Here is a 19036-nt window from a genome sequence, read left to right as displayed (position 1 = left end):
GATTAAATGCCTAACTAGACTAATCCCTTCTGCCTGCACAATGTCCATATCCCTCCATTCTCTGCATATTCATGTGCCTATCTAAGAGCCTCTTAAACACCTCTGTCGTATCTACCTCCACTACCACCCCTGGCAGCGCATTCCAGGTGCCCACCACTCTCTGTATAAAGAAAAAAATTTGTCCCGCACATCTCCTTTGAACTTAACCCATCTCACCTTAAATGCATGCCCTCTAGTATTAGACATTTCAACCCTGGGAAAAAGATACCGGCTGTCCATTCTATTGATGCCTCTCATAAACTTCTATCAGGCCTCCCTTATCTCCACCCACACTGATTCTACATCTTGAGCTTCTGAACCAATATCATTCCTATTCACTGAAGTGACCTTGTCTTATTTTCTTTATTTTATTTTCTGACCTCTTTTCCTTGGTACTTATGCTTCTGAAATATCAGATATCCCTGGATATTCAGTTCCCAGCCTTGGTCACCTTGCAACCACGTCTCTGTAATGCCTATCAGTTCACACCCATTTAAATCTATTTGTGCTGTTAACTTCTCTGTTTTATTACAAGTGCTATATGCATTCAGATAAAGAGCCTTTAGTTTTATCATAAAACTTGTCTTTACCCTGACTCTATTTATTGGTACACTGTCATGTTTGTAAGCTCAGCCCCTTCCTAATTCACTCCGGTTAACGGTTTCTGTGTTGTTGCTAGACATCTAACAGACATGACCACACACTAACATTAAGAAAATTAACATCAAATTTTTGACATGTGGCACAGAAACTGACCTGGAAATTGGACATGAAGTGGACAGAGATCTGATATGATGGATCTGCCCCAAGTTAACAATTGCCTTTGCCTGCCCAGTGTAGAGCCGATTGCCCGCAGTACCCAGCTGCACAAAACTGATAGGAACGTATTGGGAAGTGTCTTGAATGATACGCTAGAGGTACTTAAATGGCTCTTAGAGACATGAATATGCAGAGAATAGAGGGATATGGACCATGTGCAGGCAGAGGGATTAGTGTAATTAGGGATCATTAGCTTAATTAGTTCAGCGCAACGTGGTGGGCCGAAGGGCCTAGTCCAGTGCTGTACCCTACTATGTTCCATGAATGCCATGACCTTGGGGGAAGGTTTGTGAAAAGCTTGGCTACACTTGTGAATGAGGGATTGGTTGCAGTTACAACGCCCAACTTTAATACCCCACTGCTCGCTTCCTGCACTCCACATCTATTTGCTTTCTGATACCATTATCTTCCGATCAAAAACTCGGATCAAAGAGTCAATTTTACTTACGAGTCAACGTGATTCTCAAACGATAGGATGACCGGGTACTGGGAGGTTTTGAAAGCACTCTCTGCTATAGCCTCGATCACATCCTGTCACAGGAAACATTGGTAACATTTTCATTTCAGACAAATGTTGGTTTTTATTCACAGCTGGTTACATTCTGGCGTCGAGCAATAGGCATTCATATGAACATGAGAAGGCCCTTCTGCCCATCAAGTCTGCACTACTATTTATTAAGATCGTGGTCATTCTGTTCAACTTTATTTACCTGCCTGTGCTCAATATTCCTCCAGAACCTCACTTACTTGCTTATATGATGCTATGTGCCTGTGATGCTGCTGCAAGCAAGTTTTTCATTGCACCTGTGCATACATGTACTTGTGCATACGACAATAAACTCAACTTTGACTCTGACATCTTGAAAATTTTGGATGTTGTGCTCATGATATAATTCATAATTGGCCTAGCCCTAATTTTGTTATGCTCCCTTGTTCTGGATTTTCCCACCGGTGTAATAGTGTCTCTGCATTTATTACATAACAATATGAGAAATAGAAGCAGGAGTAGGCCATTCAGCCTCTTCTGGCTCAATAAGATCATGGCTGATTTTTTTACCTCAGTGCCACTTTGCTGCACTAGCCCCACATCCCTCAATTCCTCTATCATGCTCTGTCTTAAACATACACAGCGACTGAGCCTCCACACTCCTCTTGGTAGAAAATTCCAAAGATTCACTATTCTCTAATGAAGACATTTCTTTCCATCTCTGTCCTGAATGGTTGACTTTTTACTTTGAGATGGCTACCCTGGGGTTGACACTCCACTCGGGGAAACTAATCCATGTCTATTCTGTCAAAGCCTTTAAGGATCTTGCAAATTATCTCATTCTTCTAAACTCAATCGATCTAATGTCTCCTCTTATGGAAACACGTCATCCTAAGAATCTACCTGGTGAACTATCACAAAGCATGTCCTTCCTTAGATAGGGAGATCAGCCCTGTACATTATATTCCACATATGGTCTCACTGAGCTCCATGTAATTGGAGCAATATGCCTCTGCTTTTGCATTCAAAATTTCTGCAATGAAATCCAATGTATCATATGCCTTCTTAATTGCTTTCTGTACCTGCATGTTAACAGTCAGCAGAGTTCTGGTGGCCATCCTCATGTGATTGCGCTGGAGAGGGTGCAGAGAGAGTCACCAGAATGCTGCCTAGATTGGAACATTACGGTTATAAGAAGAGACTGGATAAGCTCGGTTTGATTTCCTTGGAACAGAGAAGGCTGTGGGTGACGTGATAGAAATACATACAGTGATGAGGGGAAGATAGATAGGGTAGAAAGTAAAAATATTTTTCCCTTGGTGGGGGTGTCTAAGACAAGACGGAATAGGTTTAAGATGAGAGGTAGGAGGTTTAGAGGGGATCTGAGGGGGTATTTTTTCCACGGAGTCTGGAATGCTCTGTCTGAAGAGGTGGTGGAGGCAGATACACTCACCACATTCAAGCGGCAGCTAGACAAGCACTTAAATCACTAAGGCATAAAAGGCTAAGGACCTATTGCTGGTAAATGGGATTGGTGTAGATAGGTACTAGGAGTGGCACAGATGTGGGGGGCTGAAGGGCATTTTTCCGTGCTGTACGACTCTGACTTGTGCACAAGGATGTGTAGATTCTCCTGAACACCAGTGCCTTTCAATCTACCACCATTTAAAAAAATCTTTCTATTGTTTCTCCCAAAGTGATGACCTCACAGTTTTCCACGTTATATTCCACCTGCCTTGTCCTTGCTCATTCACCTGGCCTGTCAACATCCCTCTGAAGCCCCTCTATATCTTCCTTACATCAAACTTGTACATTGTTTTTGATCCCCTCAGCTAAGTCACTAATTTAGATGGGAAACAGCTGGGACAGCATTGATTCCCGTTGCCTCCCTACCTGGAAACCTTTATTCCTATTTTCTATTTTCTGTCCATTAATCAACCCTCAGTTTATGGCAGTATATTACCCGCAAAACCCAATGCTCCAAATTTGTTTAATAGTTTCTCCTGTGGCAGCTTATCAAAGGCCTTCTGAAAGTGCAAATATACCACATCCGCTGGTTTATCCTTATCTGTTCTGCTAACTACAGCCTCAAAAACAGATTTGTCAAACATGATTTCCTGTTCATAAACCGATGTTGACTTTGCCCAATGCTATTATTTTCTAAACCTTGTTATCACTTCCTTCTCTGGCCTAGGTATGCATGTCAGGTTTATGTGACCTAGCCTCATGACTTAACTCTTTAAGCATTCCTATATTCTGGAGAATTTGCACTGCACTTCCTCCAAAATAGAACTGAATGCAGTACTCCATATAGGGTCTACCCAAAATTCTGTACATCTGTAATATAACTTCCTCACTTCGTATTTTAAAAACTTGAGCAATGAACACTAACATTTGAGTAGCTTTTCTAATTACGTCTAGTACCTCTGTGCAAGCTTTCAGTGAATCCATTTTCTCCACCAATCATTACTAAGAAACTACTGCTGTTTAATTCATGTTCAGAGCGGATAACAAACTGGAACACAAGGACACAGGAGCAGGAATAGGTCACTAGGCCCCTCAAGCCTGTCCCTCCATTCAGTATGATCATGGCTGAACTACGCTGGTCTCAAAGTCCTCCTCTGTGCCAGTTCCCCGTAGCCCCTAATTCCCTCCTCTTTAAATACCACTAGTGGCCTAGCCGACACTAACCTCCAGAATGGAGAATTCCAGAGATTCACCATCCTTTCCAAGAAGAAGCTCCTACGTGCCTCAATTATAAATTTCACCCCCACCTCCAGACTTGTAACTTTAACCCTTGTTTGAGATTCTCCCCATCTAACCTGTCAAGCCCTCTTAGGATCTTGTATGTTTCTGTAAGATCACCCCTCATTCTTATATACTCCAAAGAAAACAAATCCAACTTATTTAGCCGCTCATGATAAGACAACCCTCTCATCCCAGGAATTTATCTAGTGAATCTCTTTTGGACTGTCTCCAATGTCCTTTCTGAAATAAGGGGACAAAAACTGTGCACAGTACTCCAGGTGTAGCCTCACCGCTATCCCGCAGAATTGTAACAATGCTCCCTATTTCTAAACTCCAACCCCCTTGCAATAAAAGCCAATATACCATTTGGTAAATTGATTTATTATTGTCACATGTACCGACATACAATGAAAAACTTTGTTTTGCATGCCATCCATAAAGATCATTTCATTACATCAGTACATCAAGGTAGTACAAGGGAAAAGCAATAGCAGAATGCAGAAGAAAGTGTTACAGTTACAGAGAAAGTGCAGTGCAGGCAGACAATAAGGTGCAGGGCCATGACGAGGTAGATTGTGAGGTCAAGAGTCCATCTTATCATACAAGACTCCTATAATGGTGGGATAGAAACTGTCCTTGAGCCTGGTGGTACATGCTTTCAGGCTTTTGTATCTTCTGCCCGAAAGGAGGGGGGAGAAGAGAGAATGTCCGGGGTGGGAGAGGTCTTTGATCATGTTGGCTGCTTTACCGAGGCAGCGAGAAGTGTAGACAGAGTCCATGGAGGGGAGGCTGGTTTTCGACCACTTGCTGCACCTGTCTGCTAACTTTTTGTAATTCATACACTAGAACACCATATCCCTCTGTACTTCACTTACAATCTCTCTCCATTTAGATAATAGTCTGCCTTTTGATTCCCCCTACCAAAGTGTACAACCTCACACTTTTCCATATTAAGCTCCATTTGCCAAGTTTCGCACACTCACTCAACCTATCTATATCCTGTTGTGGGGTCCTAATATCCTCATCAATAACACGCCCTATATTTGTATCATTGGACAAACTTGGATATCCTATAGTCTGCCCCTTTGTTCGGATTATTAATGTAAATTTTAATTAAAAGAGGGCAAAGAATTGATCCTTGGGGAAAGTCCACTACATGCATCCTTCCAGCCTGAAGGAGATCCGTTTATTCCGAACCAGTCTTCTATTGATAACTAATTCTCAATAACACACTTACCCTAGTACCACCTTCTCATCTTCACTGTGCTGTGTCACGTTTCCCAGAAGATGTTGCCAGGACTCGAGGGACTGAGTTATAGGGAGAGGTTGGACAGGCTAGGACTTTTTTCCTTGGAGTGTAGGAGACTAAGAGATGATCTTACAGAGAAGTATAAAATCATGAGGGACATAGATAGGGTGAATGCAGTCTTTTTCCCAGGGTTGGGGAATCAAGAACTAGAGGGCATTTGTTTAAGGTGAGAGGGGAAAGATTTAATAGGAACCTGAGGGACAACTTCACGTAGAGGGTGGTACAAATATGCAATGAGCTGCAAGAGGAAGTGGTTGAAGCAGGTACAATAACAACATTTAAAAGACAGTTGGACAGGTACATGGATAGGAAAGATTTAGACGGATATGGGCAAATGGGGGTTAGATAGATATCTTGGTCAGCATGAACCAGTTGGGCTGAAGGGTCTGTTTCCGTGCTGTGTGACTCTATGACTCTAAATTCCACCTGCCAAAATGTTTCCTACTCTTGCCGTATATCTATGTCCCTTTGCATGTTCCTGCTCTAAGCTGAACCAACTCTTCCCCCTATTTCAGTGCCATCTGAAGACTAAGAATTATAGAGCCATACACCTATCCACCCCATACTAGCTCTCTGTAAAGCAATCCAGTCCCTTCCATTCCCCTTGCAGTCCTGTATTTATTTACTGCAAGTGCCCATCAGTTTCCTGTTGAAATCACTGATCCTTTCCACCGTCACCACCCTTGCAGGCAGCAAGTTCCAGGACACTACCACTGGCCACATTGAAACAATCTTCCTCACATCTCCCTGCATCCCCTTCCCAAAGCTTTAAATTTGTATTCCCTAGTCCTACTAAGATCAGCTCATGGGAACAATCATCTTCATCTACCCTAGACAAACCTGTCATAATCCCAGGCATGAACACTTCTTGCCAGGAAATTCATCCACCTCATGAGTACAAAAGTTGCAAAGTTGAGATTTATCTTGGTGCACATGTTTTTTAGTGCCAGTCACTACCATGAATGCTTATTTTTGGGAGACAGCTTTGACATCATTAGCACTGTTTATCAAACTTACCCAGACGACAGTGAGATTTTCAACCACCTTGGTCCGAAAAACAAGAGTTGCCGTTCATACAGTCATACAGCACAGAAACAGGCCCTTGGGCCCATTGAGCACATGCCGACCATTTGGCACACATTTAGTCCAATCCTACACTATTAGAGTCTTCGAGTTGTACAGTCCAGAAATGGGCCCTTTTGCCCATCTACACTAACCCCACACCCACATTAGGACCATATCCTTCTATGCCTTGGCTATTTAAGTGTTTCTCTAAATGTCTCTCAAATGTAACAATTGTATCTGATTCCACCACCTCTTCTGGCAGTGAGTTCCAGATATCAACCATTGCCTAAATAAACTTTCTCCGCAAATCCTCTTTAAAACTCCTTCCTCTCACCTTAAACCTATGCTTTCTTGTTTTTGATACCCCTACCTAGGAAAATATTTTGACTATCTATGCCTCTCATAATCTTATATACTTCCATCACCCCTCAGCCTCCTTCACTCCTGGGAAAACAAGCCCAGCCTATCCAATCTTCCGCACAACTTATGTCCTCCAATCCAGGCAACATCCTGGTGAATCTCCTCTTTACTCTCTCCAGCACAGCCACAGCCTTCCTTCAATATGGCAACCTGAACTGCACACAATACTCCAAGTGAGGTCTCACCAGTGTTTCATAAAGTTGCAACATAACGTCCCAACTCTTATATTCTATGGCCCGACCTGTGAAGGTAAGCAGGCTAAATGCCTTCTTCACCACCCTATCTACCTGTGTTGCCACTTTCAGGGAACACTGGACTTGAACCTCTAGGTCCCTCTGTTCATCAACATTCCTTGGTGTCCTACTGTTTATTATGTACTGTATGTCCTACCTCTGTATGACTCTCCAACCCATCACAGACTTTCCTCTGTTCTCTCCACATCCTCCCCTTTCTCTGCAAATTAAAATGTTTGATTTCTATCTTTTCCATACTCTGATGAAAGTTCAACAACCAAAACATTATCTCCATTTCTCCCTCCACAGATGCTGCCTGACCTCCTGAATATTACCAGCATTCTCTATTCTATTTCAAAAGTCAAAGGCTTGAGTCATCACTTAGATAAAAACACCTCCTAGACTGTATCATATTCTTATGGGAGACAGAATTTGTAAGATTACCTTGAATAGAATTTCTGTTGTCATGGTGTAACCGTGTGTGATGATGGGCTCCTCCTCTGGAGGCTTGCCTTTCCAACAGTCGAGCTCCAAACAGCGACATCCAGCAAGGAGAACCTGGCGATACATCTCTGGGGATGAAATCCCAGAGAACTGCCCAGCTGTCAAGAGTGAAGAGTGGACAGCAGAGAAGATCAGCATTAAAGGGAGGAATGTGCAAGGACTCTTTGGCTAAACACAGAATGCTCAAGAAGAACACAATTCATCAATGAATACATGTTCAGCAATTCTACAAATGGTCTGTACATACTATAAGATATAGGACCAGAATTAGGCCATTTGGCCCGTCGTGTCTGCTCCGCCATTAAATCATGGTTGATCTTTTTTCAACCCCATTCTCCTGCCTTCTCCCCGTAACCGTTAACCCTCTTACCAATCAAGAACCTATCAATCTCTGCCTTAAATACACCCAATGACTTGGCCTCCACAGCACTCTGTGGCAACGAATTCCACAGATTCACCACTCTCTGGCTGGAGAAATTCCTCCTCATTTCAGTATTAAAGGAATGTCCCTTTATTCTGAGGCTGTCCCATCGGATCCTAGACTCTCTTACTAATGGAAAGATCCTCTCCAAGTCCACTCTATCCAGGCCTTTCAGTATCCGGAAGTTTCAATGAGATCCCCCCTCATCCTTCTGAACTCCATCGTGTACAGGCACAGAGACATGAAACACTCCTCATATGTTAAGCTTTTCATTCCCAGGATCATTCTTCTTCTGAACCTCCTCTGAACCCTCTTCAGGGCCTCACATTTTTCCTTAGATACAGGGCCCAAAATTGCACACAATATTCCAAATGCGTTCTGACCAATGCCTTATAAAGCCTCAGCAGTGCATCCTTGCTTTTATGTTCTAGTCTTTTTGAAATGAATGCTAACATTGCATTTACCTTCCTGACTACCACACATCTATTGAATACAAACATTCATTAATGAATACATGTTCAGCATTGCCACACATGGTCTGCAAACACATCCATTGGGGGGAGATAAAACAGTAATGCAAGATGCTAATGCCGTTTTCTAAGGTGCCAGTTTGGTGTGTATCTTTTAAAGTGAGCTTCATTAAGGAGCCTGCACTTGAACATGCAGCTGCAACCTCAGGAGCCAACCCTTAAAGAGACACTCCAACCTCACAAGCAGCACTTCTGCCAGTTGTGCTGGGCGATGTTGTGTGAAGAACGGCTTCAGCACACTCAGGAGGGGGTTCCACGATTCACTGGAAGGAACCTAGTGAGACTGGTGGTGTTGTGTATCAGGAGCAGAGCTACAGAGTCTGGGAATTGGAAAGTGAGTACAAGTGAGGAAGGGGTGCATTGCACTCTTGGCATTAAATGGCAGAAATAGTTAAAAAGCTTAGTGCAACATACCTTCACCAAGTCAGGAGGTCAGGCTGCAGAGGCCATGTCACTGAGAAAGCTGCTGATTGGTATCTCCGCTATTTTTACTGTTTCTGCAGTTCATAAGTTTAAGTGGAAGGACTATACATTACAGTAAGTGAGGTTTGGAATGAAACAAGATCCCAATCATAATTAGTATTCTTTAATTGGGTAACTAAGGAACTTAATTTAAAGATAATTCTTGGCAGGAGAACTTGGACTCATGCACAGTGGGGGAAGTCAGGGACATGCCCAATATCCATGGTGGCGACATGCGCAGGAAACATATCCAGCTGCAGCTATTTGTTAACTGCATTACAGAGCTCGAGCTGCAGATGGATTCACTTTGGAGCATCCGCAGTGCTGAGATGTACATGGATATCATGTCTAGTGAAGGGATTGTGCCACAGGTAAGGACCGCCTCGGCAGGAAGGGAATTGGTGACCGCCAGGCGGAGTAGAACATGGCAGGTAGCTCAGGAGTCCCTGTGGCCATTTCTCTCTCCAACAGATACACCGTGTTGGATACTGCTAGGGAAAGATAGCTTGTCGGGAGAATCCAGCAGGAGCCAAGTCTGTGGCACTATGGGTAGCTCAGCTGTACAGGAAGGGTGTTAAAAGATTGGTAGAATGATAATGATAAGAGATTCCAGTGTAGGGGGAACAGAGAGGCATTTCTGCAAGGATGCTACAGAACAATGCAGAGAATCCTGAAGGGGGAGTGTGAACAGCCAGTTGTCATGGTACATATCAGTACCAATGACATGGGTAGAATAAGGAAGATGAATTCAATAAATTAGGAGATAAATTAACAAACAGGACTTCAAAGGTAGTAATCTCAGGATTACTTCCAGTGCTGTGTGCTAATGAGTACAGGAACAGGAGAATAGAGCAGATGACTGTACGGCTGAAGAGATGCTGCAGAAAGGAGGGATTAAGATTCCTGGGACACTAGAACTAGTTCTGGCGAAGGTGAGACCTGTACAAGTGGGGAGTGTTTGCTAGTGCTTTTGGGGGAGGTTTCTAGAATGGGATGCAGTGCTTGGTGGCTGGGGAGAGAGAAACAAGAACAGAAGTGAAAGAAGAAACAGTAAAATGCAAAAATAGGGAAATCAAGGTCAAGAGGCAAATAGAGGCACAGTACAAAAAAAAATGGATGATTGAGAGAGACGACCTGGGCTCAGAGATGTTTAGTCCATTTGGGTGGATGTTAAAAACGGCAAGGGAAAGAAGACACTGGTAGGAATAGTGCATGGACCCCAACCAGTGACTGCACTGTAGGAAAGGGTAGAAATCAACAAATAATGAGGGCATGTAAAAAGAGCAGTGCACCAATTATGAGAGTTTTCAATATTTATGTAGGTTGAGTTTATTAAGTTGGAAAGGGTATCTCTGAGAACTAGTTCCAGAGTGCGTCAGGATACTTTCCAAGAGCAATACATAATGGAATGAGCTGGGGAAATGGCTGTCTTGGATTTGGTGATGGGTTGTGAGAGAGATCCATGTGAACAAAGCTCCTTAGAGAATAATGCAGGGGAAATAATTTGGGGAAAAAAGGAAATGGCAGAGCAGTTAAACAGGTATTTTGTATCAGTTTTTATGGTGGAAGATACAATGAACATCCTACTAATACTGAATAATGCTGGGGGAGGAATTAAATACAATTTCCATCACTGGAGAATTGGTATTTGGGAAACTAATGGAGCTAAACCCTGATGTCTCCTATACTGATAAATAGGACTTCCCTGCTTTCATACTCCAGCCCTCTTGAAATGAGGGCCAAAGTTCCATTAGTGTTTTCTATTACCCACTGTATTTGTGTAGTAACATTCTGTGCTTCATGCACAAGGGCCCCCATATCCCTTTGATCTGCAGCTTTCTGCAGTTTTTCTCCACTTAAGTAACTCTTTTGTTCTTCCTTCCAAAGTGAATAACCTCACATTTTCCCACTTTATACTCCATCTGCTAGCTTTTTGCACACCCACCTAACCTATCATTATCTCTCTGTGAACTGTTTGTATCCTCCTCACAACTTGCCTTCCCTCATATTTTTGTGCCATCTACAAATTTGACTACTATATGTTCATATCCTTCCTTCTCGTCAATATATATTGTAGATGGTTGCAACACTAGAACTGATTGCAGTGGTTTCCCACTGGTTAGGGGTTGCCAACCTGAAAATGACCCCCCTTTCCCTACTCTCTGCTTCCTATCAGTCAATCCCTTAACCATGCCAACATGTTAGTCCCAACACCATGGACTCTTGTGACTCCACCTTTTGTGTGGCACCTGGTTGAATGCCATCTGGAAGCCCAGATTCATTACATCTCCTGGTTTCCTCTATCCACTCTGGTCAGAACTTTCTCTCAAAAAACTTAATAAATTTGTCAGACACCATTTCCCTTTGTGTTCCTATTCAAGACACTAAGGAAGACCACATCTGGAGCACTGTGAATGGTTTTGATCCCTCCATTTAAGATACTATTTCACAGGAGGCTGTTCAGAGAAGGTTCACTAGGATGATCCCATGTATGGAGGGGTTGTCCTGTGAGAAAAGTTAAACAGATTGGGATTCCACTCAGCACAATGTTTCAGGGAGAAGCACAACAAAGCCATTTTGTCAACCTGAAGATCTTGCCCTTTATATAATGCTCACAACAGCATTTGGGTGACCTTCAAAACAAATGGTACAAAGCAATTTCTAGACCACTAGATCAGTTAACCAAAGGTTTGATCAAAACAGTTGGCCTTAAGCAGCAACTTAAAAGAGGAAAGATGGGAAAGAATTGGAATGGTCTGAGAGGGGAATTCCAGAGCTTGGTGCATTAGGAGCTACAGGTACTGCTCACCTATTCTGGTACAGTTAAATCCTGGATCATCAAGAGACCATACAGTGAGCACTATTGAGCTTTTTATTTAAGAAAGTGTGCTAAAACTCTGTAGGCCTTACGGAGAAGATTGACTTGACTCATACCTGGAATGGGTAGGTTGTATTCAAGAGGACAGGATAGGCTAATAACCACTGGAGTTTAGGAGAGTGTGAAAGGAATTGATTGAAATATATAGGATCCTGTAGGTCTTAATAGGGTGGATGTGGGAGAATCTAGAACTAGGGGCCACTGTTTAAAAATAAAAACTTGCCAATTCAAAACTGAGATGAGGTGATTTTTTTTCTCTCTCAGGGGGTCGTGGGACTTCAAAACTCTTCCTCAAAGCAGAATATTTTTAAGGCAGAGCTAGATTGATTCTTGAAGCAAGGGAGTGACAGGTGACTGGGGGTAAACAGGAATGCAAAGTTGTTACAACCAGATCAGCCTGTACCTTATTAAATGGTGGAGCAGGCTTGAGAGGTTGAGTGAATTATTCATGCTCCTGATTTGTATATTATTGGAGGACAGAGATAATCCAGAGGGTCGTAGGCTGGAGGAGATTACATGGAAAGGGAAGGACAAGGTATGGAGTTATTCAAGATCAAGATATTTTTAATCAGCAGCCAAAGTAGATCAGCAAACAAGGGGATGGTGAGTGAATAGGAGCAAGTCAGGACAAGGACAGCAAAGGTTCGGATGATCTCTTGTTTATTGAGGACGCCATTGGAAAAGTCAAGTGTAGTAAAGGCATAGATGAAGTTACAGCTGTACATGAGCTGAGGCAGGGCTACGTTGAATGTTGTTTCAGCGGTAGAAATAGGCAGGCTTAGTAATGGTGTGGGTATGTGGACTACTGTGCCACCGAGGTTGTGAACCTTCTGATCCAGTCTCTGAGGAAAGGGATACAGTTAATGGCTGGAGAACAGAAGGTGTTACTTCAAGCAGGGTCTCATTTTGTAATGCTCCCAAAACATTGGAGGCAAACTGTTCCAAATTGCTGGTAAAAACCTCCATGCACAGAGAAACTGCCGACTGCAGTCAGAACCTACACTTCCCAAATGGACCCAACCCGAGACACAACAGAATGTTCCTGCCAACTCTCCAAAGTCACCCAAGCACCGACTCAAGGTTCCTGTGACTTTTGACAGGCATCAGAATTCCTCAGAGTTACTATTTTCTTTCCAATAACATAGAAAGGTACAGCACTGGACAGGTCACTCGGCCCACGATGTTGTGCTGATCTTGATGCCAACTTATACTAAATGTCCTCCTCCTGTGTATCATCCATATCCCTCCATTCCCTTCAGATTCATGTGTCTATCTAAAAGCCTCTGAAACTCCACCAAACTGCCTGCGACCACTCCTACTCCTGGTAACCCATTCCAGGCACCTACCACTCTCTGCATAAAAAACTTGCTCCTCACCTTGCCTTTAAATTTCCCTCCCCTAACCTTAAAAGCATGTCCTCTGGTGTTTGACATCTCTACCCTGGGGGAAAAGATTCTGACTGTCTCCCCTATCTATGCCTCTCATAATTTTAAAAACTTCTATCAGGTCTCCCCTCAGCCTCCAACGCTCTAGGGAGAACAATCCAAGTTTGTCCATCCTCTCCTTATAGCTAATACCCTCTAATCCAGGCAGCATATGTAGTTCCGTTGTATAAGAAAGGCGGGAGGCAGCATAAAGGAAATTACAGACCTATTAGTCTGACATCAGTGGTGGGAAAATTATTGGAATCTATCCTCAAGGATGGGGTTACGGAATACTTAGAGGCGCAAGGCAAGATAGATCCTAGCCAACATGGTTTTGTGAAGGGAAGATCCTGCCTAACCAACCTATTGGAGTCTTTTGAAGAAATCACAGGCAGGGTGGATAAGGGAGAGGCGGTAGATGTTGTGTATTTAGACTTTCAAAAGGCCTTTGATAAGGTGCCTCACAAGAGACTGATTAATAAGATGAGAGGTCATGGAATTACGGGTAGGATAACAGAATGGGTGGAGCATTGGCTGGTTGGCAGGAAGCAAAGAGTGGAAATAAAAGGATCTCGTTCTGGTTGGTTACCGGTTACTAGTGGTGTGCCGCAGAGGTCGGTGTTGGGGCCACTCCTTTTTACCTTGTACATTAACTATTTGGATAATGGAATAAATGGTTTCGTGGCTAAGTTTGTGGATGACACCAAGATAGGGGGAGGAGTAGGGAGTATTGAAGAGATAGGAAGGTTGCAGAGGGACCTAGACAGTTTAGGAGAATGGGCAAGGAAATGGCAGATGAGATTCAATGTTGAGAAATGTGCAGTTGTACACTTTGGAAGCAGAAATAAGCGGGCAAGTTATTATCTAGAAGGAGAGAAAATTCAAAGTACGGAAGTACAAAGGGACTTGGGGGTACTCGTGCAGGATACCTTAAAGGTTAACCACCAGTCGGATCGGTGGTAAAGAAAGCGAATGCTATGTTGGTATTCATTTTGAGAGGTATAGTGTATAAAAGTAAGGAAGTGTTGATGAGGCTCTACGGGGCACTAGTGAGGCCTCATTTGGAATATTGTGCGCAGTTTTGGGCCCCACATCTTAGGAAGGATGTGTTGATGTTGGAGAGGGTTCAGAGGAGATTTACGAGGATGATTCCAGGAATGAAAGGGCTTACGTATGAGAAGCATTTGTCGGCTCTTGGACTGTACTCACTGGAGTACAGAAGAATGAGAGGGGACCTCATAGCGACATTTAAAATATTGATAGGAAAGGACAGAGTAGATGTGGCTAGGCTGTTTCCCTTGGTGGGTGAGTCCAGGACCAGAGGGCACAATCTTAGAATTAGAGGGTACAGTTTCAAAACAGAGATGAGGAAAAATTTCTTTAGCCAGAGGGTGGTGAATTTGTGGAACTCCTTGCCACGTACAGCAGTGGAGGCCAGATCAGTGGGGGCGTTCAAGGAGGAGATAGATAGATATCTAAATAGTCAGGATATCAAGGGATATGGAGATAAGGCTGGAAATTGGGATTAGAATAGGTTTTTTTTCCCCCATTCCCCATTTCTCATTTCTTTTTTCCCTTTCCTTGGAGCAGACTCAATGGGCCGAATGGCCTGCTTCTGCTCCCTTGTCTTGTGATCTTGTGAAACCTCTTCTGTATCCTCTCCACGGTCTCCACATCCTTCCTGTAATGGGGCGACCAGAACTGTACACAATACTCTAGATGCAGTCTGACTAAAGTTTTCTATAGCTGCAGCAAGACTTCCTTACTCTTATACTCAACACCCCTACCAATGAAGGCAAGCATTCCATACACCTTCTTTAGTACCTTATCCACTTGCATAGCCAGTGAACTATGGAACTGGACCCCGAGATCGCTCAATGTTATTAAGTGGCCTGCCATTAACTGTATGCTTTCTACTTTCATTTGACCTCCCAAAGTGCAATACCTCACACTTGTCTGGATTAAACTCCATCTGCCACTTCTCTGCCCATATCTGTAACTGATCTATATTCTGCTGTATTCTTTGATAGTCCTTTACACCGTCCACAACTCCACTGATCTTGGTGTCATCCGCAGATTTGCTAATCCACTGATTTTCATGCAAATCATTGATATATATCATAAACAACAGAGGTCCCAGCACCGATCCTTACGGAGCACCACTGGTCACAGACCTCCACCCAGAATAACAGCCTTCCACCCCTACTCTCTGTCTTCTATGGGCAAGCCAGTTCTGAATCCAAACTTGCAATTCACCCTGGATCCTATGCAGCTTTATCTTCTGAATAAACCACCATGAGGGACCTTATCAAATGCCTTACTGAGGTCCATGTAGATAACATCCACTGCCTTATCCTCAGCAAGCACCTTTGTCACCTCCTCAAAAAAATCAGTCAAGTTTGTAAGGCAAGACCTGACCCGCACAAAGCCATTCTGACTGTCCCTAAGCAGGCCATGCCTTTCAAAATGCACACAAATCCTATCCCTTAGTATCCTCTCCAATAGCTTCCCTACCACTGATGTGAGGCTCACTGGCCTATAGTTACCTGGATTATCCCTATTTTCCTTTTTGAGCAAAGGCACAACATTTGCTACTGTCCAGTCCTCTGGGACCTCGCCTGTTGCTAGTGAGGACACAAAGATCTTTGTCAAAGCCCCAGCAATCTCCTCACTTGCTTCTTTCAGTATTCTGGGATATATGCCATCAGGCCCTGGGGACTTGTCCACCTTAATGCTTTTCAGAAGACCCAACACTACCTCTTCCTTAATCTCAAAATGTCCCAGCACATTAGCATGCTCCACTCTGCTTTCAATATCCTCCAAATCCTTCTCCTCAGTAAATACCAATGCAAAGTACCCCAGCCACCTGCTCTGACTCCAAGCACAAATTACCCTTTTATCCTTGTTTTTTCTTAATATAAGCATAAAATGCCTTGGGATTATCCTTGATCCTGCTCACCAAGGACATTTCATGGCCCCTTTTAGCCTTCCTAATATCCTGCTTGAGCACTTTCCTGCTATCTTTATATTCCACAAGGGCCCAGTCTGATTTTAGCATCCTGAACCTTGCGTATGCTTCCTTTTCTTCCTGTCTAAATTTAGAACCTCTCGGGTCATCCAAGGTTCCCTTCCCTTACCATCCCTGTCCTTACCAGACCATGCTGATCCTGAACTCTGATCGGCTAGTTTTTAAACAACTCCCACATGTCAGACATGGACTTGTCTGACAGCAGCTGCTCCCAATCAACACCCCTTAGCTCCCATCTTACCCTGTCGTAATTTTCCCTCCCCCAATTTAGTAACTTCCCACAAGATCCAATTACTGTATAATTCCTTACTGATAACCATCTTAAAACATATGAGTTGTGGATGAATTTTGACAAAGACCTCCTCCTTGGACCTCTCACCTACCCTCCCACCCCTTTCTTGGAGTATCTGCTTGAAGCCCTGTGCTTTTACCAGTGAGGTAGGTGTTGTGGGAGGAATTGATGAAGTAATGTGACAGAGGCTGCGTCATATCCTGATAAACGGTCAGTCTTTCGGAGAATATTAGGCTGTTTTCTGGGCCAGACAGGTACCAGCCTAGACCTTCCAGTGACAAGTGACCTGTGAGGGAAACAAAGGAAGGCAAGGTCAGAATCTGAGCTGCCTCAAAGGGCTCGTGTGGACCTCAGCCTGCCCGGAGGCATTTACTCAAATAGAACTGATCTTTTTGACCTTAGGTCTCTGAGGTTACATAAACAGGAATGGTTTTTCATCTACAAACATTGAGGAATACAAGAACACTGACCCTTATTTGCATTCATTCTGTTCGGCTCATACTTCTCTATCAGCTTCTGGGTTTGATCAGGTTGAATTAATGGGAAAAGAAAATTATTTAGACGGGCGTCTCTCTGTGTCTCATTTATAAATGTCGACAGCTGTTGCCGAGTCAAGTATGGCTTCACCGTCACATCCCTGAAAAAAAGGAACAGTGAATTCAACACGTCCATAAGCTCGATTCTTCACAGAATACATACTTTTCTTTTTATCATGTATATACACTATCCACCCAAGGCCCGACTATATCCTATTATGGAATCTGATCACTCACACAGCCTATGTACACCCTGTCCTATCAGTGACCCACTGGATTTCTTACAGCCCACATACACAAGGACATCCCTTAGCTGGTATTCAGCATCCTCTCACAGTTGACAGACACAATATCTTATGTGGACCTGGCCCCTGTATTCAATCTCCTCCCACAGTCCATGTAACACACCAGACAAAAACGTACACAAGAAAGTAGAAGCAGGAGTAGGCCACCAGGTCATCTTTCAAAACTATATCCACCCCCACTTTAAATACCACCAGTGACCCAGCCTCCAAAACGTTCCATGGTAGAGAACATAGAACATTACAGCACAGTACAGGCCCTTTGGCCCATGATGTTGTGCCAACATTTTATCCTGCTTTAAGATCTATCTAACCCTTCCCTCCCACATAGCCTTCCATTTTTCTATCATTCACGTGCCTATCTAAGAGTCTCTTAAATGTCCCTAATGTATCTGCCCCCACAACCTCTGCCGGCAGTGCGTTCCATGCACCCACCACTCAGCTTACCTCTGATATCCCCCCTATACCTTCCTCCAATCACCTTAAAATTGTGCCCCCTCATGTGAGCCATTTTTGCCCTGGGAAAAAGTCTCTGACTGTCCACTCGATCTATATCTCTTATCATCTTGTACACCTCCATCAAGTCACCTCCCATCTTCCTTCGCTCCAAAGAGAAAAGCCCTAGCTCACTCAACCTATCCTCCTAAGACATGCTCCCCAATCCAGGCAGCATCCTGGTAAATCTCCTCTGCACCCCCACTAAAGCTTCCACATCCTTTCAATAATGAAGTGACCAGAACTGAACACAATACTCCAAGCGTGGTCTGACCAGAGTTCTACAGAGCTGCAACATTACCTGGCAGCTCTTGAACTCAATACCCCAACTAGTGAAGGCCAACACACCATACGCCTTCTTAACAACCCTATCAACCTGGGCGGCAACCTTGGGACATGGACCCCAAGATCCCTCTGTTCCTCCGCACCGCTAAGAGTCCTGCCAGTAACCTTGTATTCTGCCTTCAAATTCAATCTCCTGAAGTGTATCACTTCACACTTTTCAGGATTGAACTCCATCTGCCACTTCTCAGCCCAGCTCTTCATCCTATCAATGACCTGTTGTAACCTACAGAAACCTTCTACACTATCCACAACACCACCATCTGCAAACTTACTAACCCACCCTTCCACATCCTAATCCAAGTCATTTATAAAAATCACAAAGAGCAGGGGTCCCAGAACAGATCCCTGTGGAACACCACTGGTCACCAACCTCCAGTCAGAATATATCTACAACCACCCTTTGTCTTCTATGGGCGAGCCATTTCTGAATCCACACAGCCAAGTTTCCCTGGATCCCATGCCTCCTGAATTTCTGAATGAGCCTTCCATGAGGAACCTTATCAAACGCCTTACTAAAATCAATGTACACCACATCCACTGCTCTACCTTCATCAATGTGCTTTGTTACATCCTCAAATAATTCAATCAGGCTCGTGAGGCATGACCTGCCCCTCACAAAGTCATGCTGACTGTCCCTAATCAGCCTATGCTTCTCCAAATGCCCATAAATCCTGTCTCTAAGAATCTTCTCCAGTAATT

General features: G+C 43.7%; 1 protein-coding gene across 1 annotated transcript in view; it reads right to left on the bottom strand.

The window, feature by feature from the left end:
* Positions 1 to 19036, bottom strand: part of LOC127570224 (1-phosphatidylinositol 4,5-bisphosphate phosphodiesterase beta-2-like) — a 99570-nt gene that overhangs the window by 60279 nt on the left and 20255 nt on the right. The window contains exons 9-12 of the mRNA XM_052015532.1: positions 17130 to 17296; positions 16799 to 16945; positions 7565 to 7722; positions 1307 to 1389 (exon numbers count right to left, since the gene is read on the bottom strand). Coding sequence (XP_051871492.1) covers positions 1307 to 1389; positions 7565 to 7722; positions 16799 to 16945; positions 17130 to 17296 — 555 coding nt within the window. The remainder of the gene's footprint in view (positions 1 to 1306; positions 1390 to 7564; positions 7723 to 16798; positions 16946 to 17129; positions 17297 to 19036) is intronic.

This window comes from Pristis pectinata, chromosome 1, assembly GCF_009764475.1.
Source record: "Pristis pectinata isolate sPriPec2 chromosome 1, sPriPec2.1.pri, whole genome shotgun sequence".
NCBI classification, from domain to species: Eukaryota; Metazoa; Chordata; class Chondrichthyes; order Rhinopristiformes; family Pristidae; genus Pristis; species Pristis pectinata.
This window is presented reverse-complemented; position numbering and strand designations above follow the sequence as displayed.